Below are 15990 nucleotides of genomic sequence, written 5' to 3' on the forward strand. Positions count from 1 at the left end.
AAGATTTCCAGGAAGGCCTTGAAAGGAGAAGAACAGAGAACAAGTAACAACGAAACGGCGGAAAGCTTTCGCGGGAGACATAACAATAAGAACTCTGAGAACTTTGCGAATACCAATTATCAATGCAAGCTTATGTGATTTAAGCACTGCACTGTTACTTGTCTTTTGTCAGTAGCACATGATTGTACGCTCAGGCAAATTTTTTTATATTGGTTAATGCTGGCATAGCCACCTGAATTGTATTATCTTCACTTTCTGTATGTAAAAGCATGTATAAGTACTTGCCGGAGCAGAAAGTAACAAGAACATATTAGGCCGTCATGTTTTTGTCGTTTTTTTTCCTGTGTGATTAGCTCATAGCGCAAAACAAACAGCGTTACAATATAGAAGAGTTGTTGTCCTCGTGCACAGACTTTCGGAAGTTTCCCTTTTTTTCTGGACTCGTCACCGCTGCATCCAAGATTTTGCCTACTTCACTGATAATTATCCTCTTCCCTTTTGTTATGTGATAGCCTTCTTTATTTCCTTTTTGCATATGATATCCTCTTTGATTTCGGCCGTTCTGAAAAATATAAATACATAGCAAAAGGAATAAAATAAACAACATCCAACTATATCTTCTATCTTCGTGGTTCTCTGTGCTCTTTCCTGTAGTCTGCTTTACGAACGAAAAGCAAGATACCAAAAGCATAAAGACATTGTAATATTGTGCACTGACTTGTCCGTTCCCTTTTTGGACACTTTCGCCGGCTGTCAAGTTCATATTCTCTCGGTTCACTTGCTCATAACACATTTATATCATTTTAACCATTCCCTTTGTTGTCGCAAAACCGAATAGACGTAACAGTATAAGTATCTCTCCGAACAAAAGAATAAGCAGTACTTAACCACCTATCTACTTAATAATCTCTCCTTCGTCATTATCTCTGTGGGCTTATACCGCAAATAATAGCATTTTGTCGTAGGCTGACTTTGGTTCCTTCCCTTTCTGGCTGCCTCGCCGTTCTTTTGATACCTTACCTTTTTGACATGTATATCCTTCGCACTTGTATACCTATATATTCATAGCTATCCCAATATGAACATAAAACCGAAGCACAGAAAAAAGATATAAATACTCGAGAATAATAGAAGAATAAAGAACAACTTTCTGCTCGCTGACTTTTCGTGTCTTCGTGGTCCATTCTCTTGTTTATCTGAGTGGATTCGTAACGTAAACAAGAAGCGTTACGACAGTTACGACAGTGTCATAACGCTAATCTTTCGCTACGAACCACAGAGACTTGTCACAAAGGAGAGATCACGAAGTAAGAGGGTAATAGTTAAGTGTGTATTTATTCGTTTATCAATGGGGATATTTATACTGCTTTTTAGCTCTACGGACATCTAGTAATAAAAGGAAGGACTAGCAGTATCTAAATGGTTTGTGCTATGGAAATGGATTCAAAAAGGAAAGGTGTTTTACGCGACAACAGTAAAAACTTGACTACGCAAAAATGATGTAAAAGGTAAAGTCCCACAAGGGACAAGGAGATACGATGCTCGGAGCGTGGATTGAACACGCGACCTTTAGATCTTCAGTCTAACGCTCTCCCAACTGAGCTATCCAAGCCCCTCCGCCTTTCTGAAGAGCTTTAATTATATTGATAAAATATTTATTTGGGAAAACATTATTTTACCGCCGACATCTCATTGGCTGAACACCATGTCCGGGGGTGAATGAGCTGTCCTATTGCCTTTATCTTCCTCGTATATTACTACAAATCATATTGTAATAGTCTGTTTATCGTATTCTGTAATTCTTTTCTTTTGTTTTGTGTCTCTGTGCATGGAAGCTCCTGCCTTTTTTAGGCGGCGATAGAACAATTTTCTCTTAAACCGAGTTCGTAAGATAAATATTAGCACTCCCTCCTTTTATGTCTTCTCCCCTCGCTTCTTTTTATTGTCACATATTTTGATAACACGGTCATTCTGTAGTATTGGTTGCCATACTTTGCTTTCAGCCTCATTTATCAAGTAAACATAGACGGTTGTCATTTATAATTCTGTTACAATATATCAGCTCAAAATTTTACCAGCAAAGTGTGGACGCTTTCTCATTCATCGACCATCTCATTACCCTCACGCGTGAAGCTGGCAATGTAAAGTGGACATATTAGCATCGTTGTTTACTCCAATAATTAAAGTTCAATGTGCTCTATTTCGTCAACCGGGAGTTCGCCGCTGTCCGCAATAACTACATCAACCAATGGATTGTCACGTCGACTAGGAAAATGGACGTCAGTAACTTTGTATGCATGCATTGCTGGAAATAAATATCAAAATACCCGGTCTTTGTGTTCTCAATCTTCTCTACGACATCCATGCCTTCAAGGACTTTTCCGAAAACGACATGCCTGCCGTCCAACCAAGATGTCGTTACCGTGGTGATAAAGAATTGGGAGCCATTGGTGTCCTTTCCAGCATTTGCCATTGACAAGACACCCTAATAGAAAAGAATGTCAGTAATCGTCTGTATGATAACTGTAGATTGTCTTACGGGTCCTGTGTGACGCAACTTGAAGTTTTCATCCTCGAATCTGCTACCTATTGCGCGTAATATTTTTAGCAACAATGACACCTTTTATTAGCATTCTCAACGTACCATAGATGGATTTACCGCCGGTGCCATCACCATTCGTGAAGTCGCCGCCTTGAATCATAAAGTTCTTGATGACGCGGTGGAACTTTGATCCTTTGTAGCCGAAGCCCTTTTCACCGGTGGCCAATGCTCTAAAGTTTTCCACTGTTTTTGGCACAGTCTTCATTGATTCAGAAATAAATAAAAAGTATCACAAAGCATTCGCAGGGTTTCTACATACCTTTCCATATAGTCCAACAACGATACGTCCTAGTTCTTCATCACCTTGCTTAATGTCAAAGTAGACTAGCTTCGAGATGAATACCGAGTTTTACATAGTTCCACCTTGCAAGGCACTTACCTTTGTTGGTAACGAGTGGACCCTTTTTAGCGGAGACAAAGCCAACTGTGGCTAGAAGGACGACCAGAGCCAAGAGGATAGCAGAGACGCGCATGCGAGCCATGATGAGAAAGAGCTGTGGAAACAACGTTATGTTGTTTGACCTGAAAGTATATTCCGACATTGCTTGTGTAATTCAGCTTCAAGTGCAGAAACAAGCGTGAAGGTGCCACGTATCAATCGGTTTGCTTTTTCGTACAGAATATTCGCCAACCATATATATAATTTTATGTAATATACAAAAAAGTTTGCAGGAGTATGGGTATTGTCATTATCGGTTGGGAGAACTTTTTCCTAGATTCTTCAGAATCTGAAGACCGGCTGCCATATTCGAGTGATTTCTTGTTGACACTAGTCTATGCGCCTCCTTTTCAATTTGCTCCCTTGTCTTGTCAATAAATGACTTTTCGCTCTCCAGGATATCAATGCCCTGCAGTTCTGGATCTTGCATTATATTATCTGTTTCGCGGGTAAGTACGGTATAAAGTTAAGGAATGCATCGCAGGCACTAACCAATCTCGTGCAAGGTTAAAGCAGCAGCCCTCATATCTCCTTCCTTCTCCACAGATCCTGCTGCATCCTTTCCAGAAGCATCGAATGAAAGCTGTGATTCGAGTCGATGGATTAATACAAGGAAACGATGAAGGCGGCGTAAAAGACTTGATGTTAATTGTAAATTTTCCAGCTGAAGGTTATAGGTTTGAAGTTGCTCGTATGGATTTCGAACTTTCTGACCGAGCCTATCATCCATGGTGAGAACAGGTTGATAGATCTAGCCTCGTTTCAATAGAACCTGTTTAGCGACGACTTCAGTTCTATTATATTTTCCTGTACAGTAGAAAGCACAGTCTCGAGTTCTCGGATCCCTCGGACTTGGTCCAAAAGTATTTCGTATTTGGAGCCAATCTTCAAAATCAATTAACTATCAAGAGTCTTTAATTTTTCACTGTAAAACGTACCTCGTTCTGTATCTGTTTATCTATACTTTCTATACTGAAGGATAGTTTCGAGAGTGCTGTTGCTACATCCGTGCCATCGTCCGTAGCTGTCTGATTTGCTACCGCTTCTGCGTACGCGTTCGCATCGAAATCGTCCGACAAAAAGTTGTCAAATTCTTTGAATGCGTAGTCTTAGGATCCTGTACTGAAATGTGGTAGACAAGAAGAAGGATACCAATATAGTTGTCTATTTCCTGCAAGGAAACCGGGGCACTTGGCATTACAAATGGAAGCTGGGTTGCAAAGTTAACTTGGTTGCAAACCATTTCCTTCTTCTTTTGCTTCGTGACTTTCTATCAACATGGATCGTAAACGCGTCTGCGGCCCAGAGCTTAGTGTACAACCGTTCTTTGTGGATCAAGAGCAAGCACAACAGATCTTGGACAGCAATAACAAACGGGCAGATCAGCGAGGCGTGGAAGATCTTCGACCTATATGTATGCAGTTTGGATCACGATCACGATTCTACTCCAACTGACAGCATCTCGTTAGTCTTGAAAACAGGCTTAATAACGCAGGCAAATGGTTCTGCATACATTGAAGCAGGAAACACAAAAGTCGTCTGTGCAGTGTAAGGAATGAAGGTTTAACAAACTGTTCTAAAGCGGTGGCTAACATGCAACAACAGCTACGGCCCAAGACAGCTCAAGCGAGCAGGATTTTCTAGTAACGGAATACTTAATTGCGAGCTCAAATTTGCAACATTCTCCTGCACGAAGCGAAGGCAGCATATGCGGGTAGGACAAGGACAGAATGATAAGTGCGTTGAAAGTTTATTGATTTTTGATGAAATCACCAGGACGCGGAAGAAAAAGGGTTTTCTCAGGTTTTGACACAGGCACTCACGCCCGCAGTACGCTTAGAATTACTGCCCAAATCAGCAATCGATGTATATATCACTGTTTTGGAAAACGACGGAACAAGTTCATGTCTCGCTGCTGCTATCATCGCTTCAAGCACTGCATTGGCAGACGCGGGTATAGAAATGATAGATCAAGTGACAGCTTGCTCAGCGGTAGGTGTAACTATTTTGCACGTTAAAAAGCTATGTAACTCATTGATCCCAAGCTTTTGGTCGACAAGAAAATCTTGATGGACGGAACCGAAGCAGAAGAACGAAGGAAAGATGGGTCTGTTGTGGTATCCTACATGCCATCGATAAATGAAGTTACACATTTGCTACAGACAGGTGCTACAGATACCACGGAGATCTCTCAGGTAATGTCTCTTTTATATTTCACTGTAGAACTTTTTACTTATGAATCTCTAAAGGCTTTGGAACAATGCATTGATGGTTGCTCAAAGATTTACAATGTCATGTCTACAGCTTTGTTACAATCATTGGAAAATAAATCAGTTCCATAATCCGATATTGCATCTACGAATCCGCCATGTCTCGCCAGTCTGCAGTGTCAACATGCCTCAGTTCCCGGTGGCGCCAAGCTTCTGTCCTAACGAAAGCTGTTTGCATGATTTGACACACATCACCGTGGGCTACTAGGATGACAATTTTGTCTGCCATCTTGGCTTCAATTTCTTCCGAGATGAAACGGGTCGTACGGTCACATACGCTGCTCGGCGATTCGATTCCCTTGCTACTGTGTTCACCGTGGTTTGGAGCTGCAGCATCATCCTCCCAGCAGAGCTTGTAGTTATCATCATTGGTCATATCAAATTCGCCGTAAAAACGTTCACGCAACTCGATGTTAGGAGTGGGGGAATCAATCGCTCCATTGTATAGCTTCTCGTTTAGAACGTTTCTGATGATTTCAGCAGTCTGTCGAGTACGAACGAAGGGAGAGCAGAAAATGACTACTTGCTTATGCTTCTCGGGCTGTAGGTGTTGTGCTAGAAGTTCCGCAGACTGTAATGTGTTACTGCTTACAGCATACTCATCCATCAGTTTCCACTAGCACAGTTGTACCTTCTTGACCTGTTCCTTGCCGCGTTCGTGCAAGCCCCAACCAGTGTTCAGGGGTCCTCCGATCTCTGGAATCGCGATTTCGGGATTCGAGCAAATGAGCTTTGCATTATTTGCAAGCGAAAAGCCATGCCTGGCTATAAAGTAATGATTTTTCAAGTTTTCAGGCAAATGATTGTAAGAATGCTGGGTCATCACTAGAGCAATGAAAACAGGCACTAGTGCGTTTCCATTGCCAACCAGAGCTGTCGTATCCGTGAACAGCAAACTCCGTTGAATAGATCTTGCTGGTGTTGACAGCGACCTGATACAGGTTTTCCATACACGAAGATATATCCATCGCTTAAGATGGCACAATCTGAATGTCCACGTAACCTGTGGTGGAAAAATATATTCTGAGAAACGTGTATCCTGCGTCACAGCGAGCATAAACTACAGTAGACTGGGAATGCCTTGCAGCTTACCATATAACATCCCGTTTTTGAAACACGGTGCATAATCTGCTTATGACAGACTTTTGGATGAAACAGATCGAAAACATGACACGTTTATCCTTCTTGTTGGTACCTGGAAATCGTTATTACAGAATCGCGCGTTTGCATTGCTCAAAGTGTTATATTTGGAATATTTGCTTACTCCAGTTGACCTCCGCCGGACAATATCAGATACTGCTCTGTGATCGGTCCTGGGACGGTGTAAAGAAGTACACTTTTTCCAAAAATTAATGTCGCTGCAATTTGTCGTTTTGGTGTATAAATGTATTATAAAATTTCACAGAATGCGACATTACTTTTGGGAAAAATGTACATTCAGATCAGGTTAGCTTGTTTGTAAATTTTTTACCAAGTTCCTTTGTGTACACGGCTGAAATTTCAGCAGGTTTCTTGGTTCATATCGATCATTAACGGAAGGATAAATTGCATATTTTACTCATTGTAGATTCCATTAGCGTTGCAATCACGCCGACTTCGCCCGACAATTTTTCGCTGCAGGAGAAGCTTTTGGCGAAAAATATTCTACCGATCAAGCAGGATGATGAACAGCTTGGACGATCAGCCGAAGAATTGCCCAAAAATGGGACAATTTTATCATGGCTTTTTTTTGCCGACGGTCTCTTTAGAGAAAAAGCAGTAAAGGAACAAGATATTTTCATAAGCCTGCTTTAAATGGTTTGAGCGGATCAGATCAAGTATATATGTAGAAAGAGCTAAAATCAAACATCATCGTCTTGATCAGCATTGTCATCGCCCTTGTGAACATCGTCCGGATTCGCCTTGATGATTTTTCTAGTTCTCTGCTTCTTAACGGGGGTGAAGAACGTATCTGGGCACATGTCTCGCTGGCGTGTCCGAAATGACCGGTAGCCCCGTAAAATATTTTGCCCTCGTAAACGATTGTACGCAGGTTTAACAATTCTTTGCAGAGTCTGGTGGTGATGTTTCCACGAGAGCAACAAGTCCAGGGTCTCTTCGAAGTCGCTCAAAGTTACAAGTCGCCCACTTGTTGGATAACGTACGCACCATCCAGGCCCTGCACAGAAATCATGTATCTCACGGATCTTAACGTCTCGCGTATTATTTTCATTTTTTATGTTACAACTAATTCGGCCTTACCGATCCAATCCATGTCAAAGAAAAACAAATCTCGGCGATCCTTTTCATCGATCGGCATCCCTCCGTATGGCTTCGGAATGGCTTTTTCGTGCAAGCATTCTTGATTTGTTTCTGTACTACAAGACTATTATGTGATACTCTTTCATAAGCGCGATAACATCCAGCAAACTATCATCTTTAAACTACAAAAAAGGCGTGCGAGTCAGTCATACTGAAAGAAGAAACAAGAAAAATTCCAAAAACGTCGTACATCACTCCAGCATTATCATATCAAGATCCCCAGCTGTTGGTCTTAATGACAAATTGCGGTCGACGGAACATTGTGGCAAGAGTACTTTTGACAGAATTGTATGCGTAGACCTTTTTGGGAACTGCATGGTTGCCGCTGGTGCGCTTAAACAATTGTTGGCCAAGGTGGCAAACTTGCGTGCACTTGTGGTCATAGACAATTTGCTGGACAGGATCGTCAACTCTATCCAAAGGAAGTTCGTCCACGTCGAAGGTCTTCTGCAGGTTGGACAGACAACGTAACGCTTGATAGTGCCAGTTGCTGAACCGTGTTTTACATGCTTTCGAAGTGTTGCTAGCTTCATTGGCAGACGAAATGACACTGAAAAAGGCTCCAGAATGGCATTGATGAACTGCATAAGCAGTTCTGCACAATTAACATGCGTTAAAAATGCGATAGGATAACTCAACATTCACTTTCTTTTATTGTCACTGCTCTTTCTTCATGCAAGTAATCGTCGTCAGCAAGCAACATGTTCTCATCCTGATCTGCGACACTTTCTTCGCCATGACCATGCTCGCTATCGAAAAATTCATCGTCGTCAAAAACGTTATCATGAACGTCGGGCAGTGGAGCAAATCGTAAGACGAATTTATCAGTTTCTGCATGGCACTCATCATTCGCAACGTCAACGTCCATATCCATTCCTGTATTATGATCACCTGTATTTCCCTCTGTATAAACATCACTGAGGTAGAGCCATGTTATTAATGATCCACCCACTGCTTTAAAAACACATCACAACGGCGCCTTTTAATGGTACCTGAAATATCAGCTTATGCAAATGAATTCGCACGCTACTTCCAGCGCCAGTCTGGGCGATTGTAAGTTGTAACAACTTTATTTATATTCTATTAGCTCTCTTTTCAAGAGAAGGCTCTGAATGAGTATCCCAGTAATGGTGGCAGGCTTAAAACGAGCATAAAGTACGATGTCATCGCGAATGCGCTTGCGAGTTTGTCTTTTGTGGCAAGAGTTACCAAAACGGTCGATTGTGGTGCATTTTTTGCATTCACAAGGGAATTACTGGACGTTCTGTTCGTTGGCAGCAAATTCGATATGACAATCTGGATGAGGAAGTGACAGGCAGTAACTTAGCAATTTATTTTTCAAGCACAATTTCGAGAGCAGCAATTGAATTTCATGCAATCGTCCAGATACTCTACAGATACACCGGATGCTCCGATTTATGTGTAGTGACTGGCGCGTCACAAGGGCAGTTTCACCTTCTGTGGCCACTCCAATTTCTCATCATATGTCGTGTGCGTATTCTTCCCTGGATGTCTATCTTGCTTCTTGAAGAATCAATCCAGCAATAAAGGATACAATATCTTTACAGGCGAATTCGATGCTGGGCTTTATTGTTCTGACAGTATATATTTCTGTCTATCTACAAGGAAGCTGCTGGAGGATACAGAAGTGTACAAGTCTAATGAAATCTTCTAAACAGCTTGATGAACCTGCTTCACTTAGCGACTTTCGGTAATGCTAGAATGTTTCTCCGAAACACCCAATCAAACGCGTCGACGTAATAGTTTTACCGAAAAATTGCTTCGCCTTTACGAGTTAATATAATTTCCGAAAAATTTTGGTAGCAAAGCCCCTGTAACTCAGTTGGTTAGAGTGCGGTGCTTATACTAAAAGGTATACCAGAGGCACGCCGAAGTCGCGAGTTCGATCCTCGCCAGGGGCATCGATAGTATTTTTTCGCAGTTGTTCCTCCAGTGCATCGTCTCTTTACGTTTTGCACTTTGTTTTTCTAATTTTTATGACGAGAACAAATATTTTGCACTTTTGAATATGTATGTGTGTTCGTGAAATCAGAGAATGCCCGACAGAACATGTAAGTGGATTGGCAATGAAACTTGGGTCGAATTTAACGCGATTGGTATACTGTATCGCTGGGATCCACTCCACACGTCGACGACTTCCTCTTTTCTCCAGTGTTTGTTGCGTCTGCTGCACTGATTTCTGATCCAAATATATGCTCGTTTTTTTTTGTGTATGATGTTTATTCAGGGTGCGCCAAAAAGGCCGCACCATTGCTATCCTTCAAATCAAAAAACTGCAAAATCTATATAGAATTAACTGACGATTCCCTATCTAGTTGCGTAACGTGGGCAATAGCTTTCTCCCCCTCTATGGTTGGGAGGAATGGCTCTTCATCAAAGACATGCCGCCAATGAGCTTCCCAAATAATGGCATATGTAGTCCGACAGAAACTCGAATAGTGCTGCCGAGAAGGGGATTGCTAAAGGGCCGGTAAAGCGGGATTTCAAATTCAAAATTCACAGATATTTCCCTGGACAGAAGCTGATTACAAAAATAATCAAGAGAGTTTAGTACTAGCGGGAACTTACGAATTCGCTTCACCAAACCGATTTATCTTTAATACGGAAATAAAAGAGAAATAGTCTAAATATTACTACGCATCATGTTTGGGCTTTAAGACGAGCCTAATCCGAAGAGGATTTTGGTGTTGTCCTTCTTGTTGGCGCTGATAATGCGATTGATTATTGATGCCATGCTCAGAGCAGACACGTCTATACATGGTGTAGATGCTTGGATGAGTATATCCTCCTCAAATCATGATATAGTAGAAATGCTGATCATGCAGTTGCAATGCAACATGCTTATAGCTTGTGTATCTTGTGTTATTCATAGGTAAGAATAATTAATTTCCATGGTCGCTGTAGATTTCGATTGGAATAGAGAACCCGTCACTGGCCAATAGTACACGGTCAGGGGCATAGAACCAGTACTGCGATTAGGAGCATTGCCGTTTTTCCTTCAACACCATCGCCACCCTATCTTGTAAAAATATCCCTGCTTGTAAGTACCATTCCTTCTTAGAATCAAGATATTGATACATCTCTTCTTTAATTTCCTGATACGAATCTTCACCGTCAACTCTCTTCAATGCATAAGCCAAACACCGAAATCCGCAATTACCATCTCGCCGAGGATCGAATACTTGAACGACTTGGTTTCTAGGTATAGCAGGAGATAAAAATGGCCAGTGATCATGACTAAAACATTGTCAATTATGAGCTGATTTCTACTATTATTATCTTATCGACATCGTTTATTTCACTTGCGTCTTCTTCAACTGCTTTGCTTTCTTTTGGACCTTTCGTCATATATTTCGAAAGCGGATTTTATTCGTTTAGTTGACGATCGACTTTTCAAGGATCGTGCTCGCACAGGCAGCTTAATTTCCAAATGGGCATCTTCTACATCCAAGATGCTTTTTAACTTGCAAATTAACTGCATACGTTCTTGATTTGTTCCTTGTTCGAGTTTATCGTCCAACTTGCCTAGTAGCTTGATACCCTCACTCATCATAATCGACTTTGTTCTGTTTCCCGTTTCAAGCGTTTCTGCATTTTGATCGTCACCGAATTCTAATTTATTGTGTAATAGATAATGTAAACACCGCATTCATTTATTATCCTTTCTAGCAATCTTTCCGTTCTGTATTACTATTAGTACTAGTAGCATCTGTTTTGGCGTACTTTACAGAAAGTTCTTCATCCAAACTCCATCGAAGATCAATCATATCCAAAGTGACAGGAGAGGAATCCCGAGGCAGCAAGTGATAGCAAGGTAGCCTGAATTGAACTCGAACAGGGCATTGACATGCTTCATAGTCTGTTGACCACGCATCAGCAAGCTGCTCGATAATCCTATCATACGCGAAACGAGAAATCTTTCCGCACACTGGTTCCATTCCCTTTGCAAAAAAGGTCCCAACAAGTTTTGGGTTATGTCCAAGCTTTTCCAAATCCTTACGGTAGCCGAAGGCATCTTCCTGTTATAATTATTCATAATAGCCCATCATCAGTACTATATACAAAGCATTGTCTCCGTTCATTCGCTTATACTTTTCATTCTTCATCGATATCATTTTTCTCCAAAACATACCAGCCCCTTATATTATCGGTTAATATTAGCAAAAGCTTTATCGAAGTTGACATTGGATCTCCTCAGAATGTTCTTGATGTTCGAGTGGATGCCTTCCACTCTACTGGTTGTAATATTTCCGAAATGAGGGACTTCGTTGACGTACAGGACTACCCATTTCTCTTTGAAAGTCGTCATCCTAGGAAATGGAAAGCATAGAAACTATCATGTAATCAGAAGAAACATCATAAAGCCGAAGATAATGCTTCGTTCTTCTCATTACCGCTCAAAGTACTCCTTGCATTTGGTTCCATTATCCCGAGAGTACTTGATGTTATCGTTGAATTATTTTAAAGCAGCATCAAAATCGGCCCGATGGAATGACTTGTACATTGATTGTAAAAAAGATCCGACTTGAGACCACTTATCCTTGCGGGATTCATCGAAATGCTTCGCCAAGTTGATCTTGAAATTACGATGTACATGAAACCGGCAAAGAAGGTGGGTTGCTGAAGGGAACACGGTGTTGATTGCATTGATCAGCGCTTGTTCATTATCGGAAACAATGACATTGGGCAAGACAGTAGAATGCCCATTTTCGTACACCATTTCCGATAGCTTTTGGATAACCCAAGTATAGGAATCGGTTTTTCGTTCGATATCCAAGCGCCGGCAATGCCAAAGGTGGCAAGACGGTGACGATCAAGCCCAACATTGTTCACGCCGACGATGTTAACGAGTGGAAGTTTGTATATGTTGGTTCTATATGTTGCATCGATAACCAGAACTTCTGATAAGTGACGAGCACGCTGTATGCAGTTATCGCGAGTGAAAAAGAAAGATGTTACGTGACCCTTGATGTCAACATCGTATGCGATGTGGTATCCAGCTGATTCCAGTTTGATGATAAATTTTCGCATACCTTTGGAGTCACTGTATGTCAACCCATCAAAACGTCGACGAATATTGGAGATATCCTTTGCGATAATCTGGATGTCAGGATAACGAGCGTTGATAGTATCGGCGATAACCTTGTTAGCAGCATTTTGTTCGACAAATTGTAAGGCAAGTTCTAACGGTTCGTCGTTCATTTTTCTATGAGCTGCATAGGTCGAAAGAGTACATCGCAAGTGGATGGTTATGCTCGTTATGCATCTTCTCCAGGACCCATTGGCTATCAGGTTTTCTACGTTTAAATTGATAGAAGCAGTTACAGTAACTCTTCATTGTATCCCTTTGACGCGCGTTCTTTCCTTCACTTCCTTCTTTCACCTCTTCTTTTTTCTTTTTTTTTTTTCTCGTTATTTTGCTGCGATCTTTTCATTGGCCCTTCTATCCCTGCAGCCGCCGTAATGCTTGCATGTCATAATCAATATTCCTCTCTCTTTTGCTGCTGCAGGTAACCATAGCGACGTTGATCGCCTTCCCAATTGCAACGATGAAGTTTCGAGCATCGTCCATGCTGGGGAATGCCATGCCTAACTGCACATCGTAATTGTTGGTGTCGTTATCAGTGTTCATAATGCTACTGTTTCCGTTATTGTTTTTGCTTTTCTTAGACTACATGTTCGCGTCTAGTCGTGCTTTCCTTCAAGTGTACCTTAGCTTTATTTGACCTGCCCGAGTCCTGTGAATTTGAATTTGAAATCCCGCTTGACCTGCCCTTAGCCCTGCAATCCCCTTTGGATGAGCACCCACATTCTGCATGGAGGGCACTTGGTGGTGCATGCTCGACCATCCCAATGCCCTCACCCAAAGAATCTTTTCTTATCTGGAACGCAAGCTCCATCTCCAACCAATCTTGATTCACCTCCCCTCTGCTTCTTTGCGTCCTTGGGCGGAATCCACGTCCCTCGGATCCATGTATTGGCAATTGACCCGCTGTCTCGTCGTCAGCATCGTCATCACCGTCGTCGCTGCTGTAGAGGCTGGCGTCCGCCACATTGAGCGTCGCTCTCTATAGCAGTGGTTAGACCGTTTGACCAATCTCAACTTTTTGAATACGTACCTTGAACTTATAAAGCAGCTTGATCACAGTGCAGAAGTTCTTGATGTCACTGATCTTGTTCGGTATCGTGCCTCCTGCCTTCTTGACGCCAACATACAAGCTGTTCGCCGCCAACTTCAGCAAGTACAATTGCGCTTTAGCTCCTATCAATTCATCACTATTTAGGAGCAGCGTTTATCTGCGTTAATTGGGAATAGCTTACCTGAGAGTTGCAGCGCCGGAATGGCGATCGGCTCAGTGGCGTGCGAGTTCTCCCTGACTGACTGGTCCAGCACGCACTTTGACTCGGTAAGAAGTTTTGTTATGTCACTTGCGGTTTTCGAGAGAGGCGCGTCCAGCCGAGCGAGCTCCATGTTGGCCTTATCAGCCTCTTTCCGCACCCTCGATACAGTATCCTTCAGCACGCGAAGGTCGACTTTGAAACCTGGGCTGTCCGTGATACCAGATGAATCACCAACAGAATCCCCCCTATAGAATTCTTGTCAGCAAATGAACATGAGTACAAGTGGCGTCTTACCACTTCCACCGCAATTTCGTCTGTCGGAAAAGCTTTTCAAGGATCTGACCACACATCTTGATGGCCAGGTCGGTTTCGGATATGTCCAGATCCTTGTCAAACACGTAGCTGTGGTACTCTATAAATTCCAGGTTAGAAAGCATTAGGTAAAAGTGAGATTTTTGTCTCAATATTCAAATGTGATATGCCGTACTAATACGCGTATATAGAGTACAAATCAGCCTCATCCGGGCGAGTGCTCTCCATCTCGGATCTTTGAGCGCGTGCTCGGGCATACCAAGCTGGATTGTCAAATGAAAATGATTGAGACATTTCGACTTTTAGGAACGCTTACGCTTTCGATTTTAGAGATATTCTCTTCGTACTTGATGATCCCGCACTCTGGTAGAGTCTTCTTGTACCGATCCAGCAGGTTGTCCCAATTTTGATCGCCAAACAGTCTTTTTTGGGCAGCGTCCTTCATTGATGTCAGGTCGAGGATGGAATTGAGGCCAAGTCTGATGGTTTTGAGTGTTAAGCAACTCGATTACTCTATATCAAATCTCACTCAATTTACACGATGATGTCTCTCTCTTCAGACGTCAGTTCATAATAATCAGATCGCAACTTGACAGCTTCTTTCTTGATTGTGGTAGCGACGGACTTGTCCATTTCTCCTACGTACATACCATCCTCTTCTTTTATCTATCACAAGTGCGGTTTAGAAGGGATACGCGCGTTTGACATAACAAGCTAACAGTTGCGGTGCTGACTGGAGCTGGTCCGCCTTTTCTCTTCGGAGCTATGAATGAATACGATCGTTGGCGATCGCCGCGGCGGTGCGCACTAAATTATTTAAGATTCCCTCAAGTTCCTCGCAGACGACTTCATCGGTTTCTGGCAATTCAGTAGGGGGCTCTGTGTTATCGCTCATGACAGGGAAAAGGTGCGTCGCTATCGCTACGCTATCGGTGCCGCAGTCGCGCTCAAATTTCCAATATGTTGTGAGCTCCCGCAACCTGGCAACAGGTGCTATGCAGGTCGCATTCGCTTAAAATAGAAGTCGTACTTGCCAAGACATACAAGTCGTCTATAAGAATAAAAAGGCGGGCTCGCAAAGCTTGCAGTAAAATATCTTTATTTCTTCCAAAAAATGTCTCGCTACGAAGACGGAAAAGGCAGCATCGTTGACGAGAGCAGCCACGAGGCAATGGACTTCGAGATCGACGAGGAGCAACATGCTTTGGATAATGTAACTTCCCGTATCCAATACCTGAGCAGCAAACCAGAAGAACGTGTTGAAGCATCTGCTAGTACAGAAGTAAGCTAATTGTTTTTCTTTACTGTATTATTAGATGCGCTAACGAGAAAGACATATAGAAAGGCAAGCTGAAGAAATGAAGAGAAGAGTAGCAAGGCTTCAGAGCAGCGCCTGCGTGCTACTTACACCAATCAGAACAAGGCAAAGTTCTTAGAAGTAAAGCAAAACAAGGTGATCTCTGCGAGTGCTGCAGCCAAACAGCTTGGTATCAACGTTCGCGTTGCGCAGAGATGGGCACGAGAATACGAAAAAAGATCTGGATGCAGTTTTTGACAAAGGAGAAAGGAGAGGACGGAAGCTATTCTGCAAGATGAGCACAAGGAATATCTCATCGATTGCTATGACAAGATCCCGGATGTTACGGATGTCGAAGCAACGAACCTGTTGACAGAGCAGTTTGCAGGTCTCAAGATTACAAAGA

The 15990-nt window shown here is 42.4% G+C and overlaps 9 protein-coding genes and 2 non-coding genes across 11 annotated transcripts; 2 read left to right on the forward strand and 9 right to left on the reverse strand.

The window, feature by feature from the left end:
- Positions 1–1539: 1539 nt before the first annotated feature.
- VTP01DRAFT_t89 lies at positions 1540–1612 on the reverse strand. The gene has a single exon. It is a non-coding gene; the product is annotated as a tRNA-Phe (tRNA).
- A 568-nt stretch (positions 1613–2180) lies between these two features.
- VTP01DRAFT_5471 (uncharacterized protein) lies at positions 2181–3084 on the reverse strand (the record flags this gene model as incomplete). The annotated part of the gene is made up of 6 exons (XM_069384267.1): positions 2181–2265; positions 2328–2485; positions 2540–2586; positions 2645–2801; positions 2862–2926; positions 2982–3084. The coding sequence occupies 6 exons, from the start codon at positions 3082–3084 to the stop codon at positions 2181–2183; spliced, it is 615 nt and encodes a 204-aa protein (XP_069235388.1).
- A 207-nt stretch (positions 3085–3291) lies between these two features.
- On the reverse strand, positions 3292–4239 carry VTP01DRAFT_5472 (uncharacterized protein; the record flags this gene model as incomplete). The annotated part of the gene is made up of 5 exons (XM_069384268.1): positions 3292–3479; positions 3534–3760; positions 3814–3926; positions 3980–4134; positions 4194–4239. 5 exons carry the CDS (start codon positions 4237–4239, stop codon positions 3292–3294), a joined length of 729 nt encoding a protein of 242 aa, XP_069235389.1.
- An 80-nt stretch (positions 4240–4319) lies between these two features.
- On the forward strand, positions 4320–5383 carry VTP01DRAFT_5473 (uncharacterized protein; the record flags this gene model as incomplete). Its single annotated transcript, XM_069384269.1, has 6 exons — positions 4320–4455; positions 4511–4589; positions 4647–4755; positions 4818–5033; positions 5087–5236; positions 5291–5383. 6 exons carry the CDS (start codon positions 4320–4322, stop codon positions 5381–5383), a joined length of 783 nt encoding a protein of 260 aa, XP_069235390.1.
- A 13-nt stretch (positions 5384–5396) lies between these two features.
- VTP01DRAFT_5474 (uncharacterized protein) lies at positions 5397–6134 on the reverse strand (the record flags this gene model as incomplete). The annotated part of the gene is made up of 2 exons (XM_069384270.1): positions 5397–5882; positions 5943–6134. 2 exons carry the CDS (start codon positions 6132–6134, stop codon positions 5397–5399), a joined length of 678 nt encoding a protein of 225 aa, XP_069235391.1.
- Positions 6135–7152: 1018 nt separating this feature from the next.
- VTP01DRAFT_5475 (uncharacterized protein) lies at positions 7153–7565 on the reverse strand (the record flags this gene model as incomplete). The annotated part of the gene is made up of 2 exons (XM_069384271.1): positions 7153–7469; positions 7553–7565. The coding sequence occupies 2 exons, from the start codon at positions 7563–7565 to the stop codon at positions 7153–7155; spliced, it is 330 nt and encodes a 109-aa protein (XP_069235392.1).
- A 257-nt stretch (positions 7566–7822) lies between these two features.
- VTP01DRAFT_5476 (uncharacterized protein) lies at positions 7823–8486 on the reverse strand (the record flags this gene model as incomplete). The annotated part of the gene is made up of 2 exons (XM_069384272.1): positions 7823–8193; positions 8258–8486. 2 exons carry the CDS (start codon positions 8484–8486, stop codon positions 7823–7825), a joined length of 600 nt encoding a protein of 199 aa, XP_069235393.1.
- Positions 8487–9440: 954 nt separating this feature from the next.
- On the forward strand, positions 9441–9534 carry VTP01DRAFT_t88. The gene has a single exon. It is a non-coding gene; the product is annotated as a tRNA-Ile (tRNA).
- A 752-nt stretch (positions 9535–10286) lies between these two features.
- Positions 10287–11818, reverse strand: VTP01DRAFT_5477 (uncharacterized protein; the record flags this gene model as incomplete). The annotated part of the gene is made up of 5 exons (XM_069384273.1): positions 10287–10384; positions 10794–10870; positions 10972–11245; positions 11325–11527; positions 11766–11818. 5 exons carry the CDS (start codon positions 11816–11818, stop codon positions 10287–10289), a joined length of 705 nt encoding a protein of 234 aa, XP_069235394.1.
- Positions 11819–12089: 271 nt separating this feature from the next.
- Positions 12090–12835, reverse strand: VTP01DRAFT_5478 (uncharacterized protein; the record flags this gene model as incomplete). The annotated part of the gene is made up of 2 exons (XM_069384274.1): positions 12090–12253; positions 12349–12835. The coding sequence occupies 2 exons, from the start codon at positions 12833–12835 to the stop codon at positions 12090–12092; spliced, it is 651 nt and encodes a 216-aa protein (XP_069235395.1).
- Positions 12836–13076: 241 nt separating this feature from the next.
- Positions 13077–15182, reverse strand: VTP01DRAFT_5479 (uncharacterized protein; the record flags this gene model as incomplete). Its single annotated transcript, XM_069384275.1, has 10 exons — positions 13077–13272; positions 13345–13371; positions 13439–13701; positions 13753–13895; positions 13955–14220; positions 14270–14387; positions 14463–14550; positions 14604–14766; positions 14826–14925; positions 15065–15182. 10 exons carry the CDS (start codon positions 15180–15182, stop codon positions 13077–13079), a joined length of 1482 nt encoding a protein of 493 aa, XP_069235396.1.
- Positions 15183–15990: the final 808 nt, after the last annotated feature.

This window comes from Rhizomucor pusillus, assembly GCF_041956525.1.
Source record: "Rhizomucor pusillus strain CBS 183.67 unplaced genomic scaffold VTP01scaffold_22, whole genome shotgun sequence".
In the NCBI taxonomy this organism is placed as follows: Eukaryota; Fungi; Mucoromycota; class Mucoromycetes; order Mucorales; family Lichtheimiaceae; genus Rhizomucor; species Rhizomucor pusillus.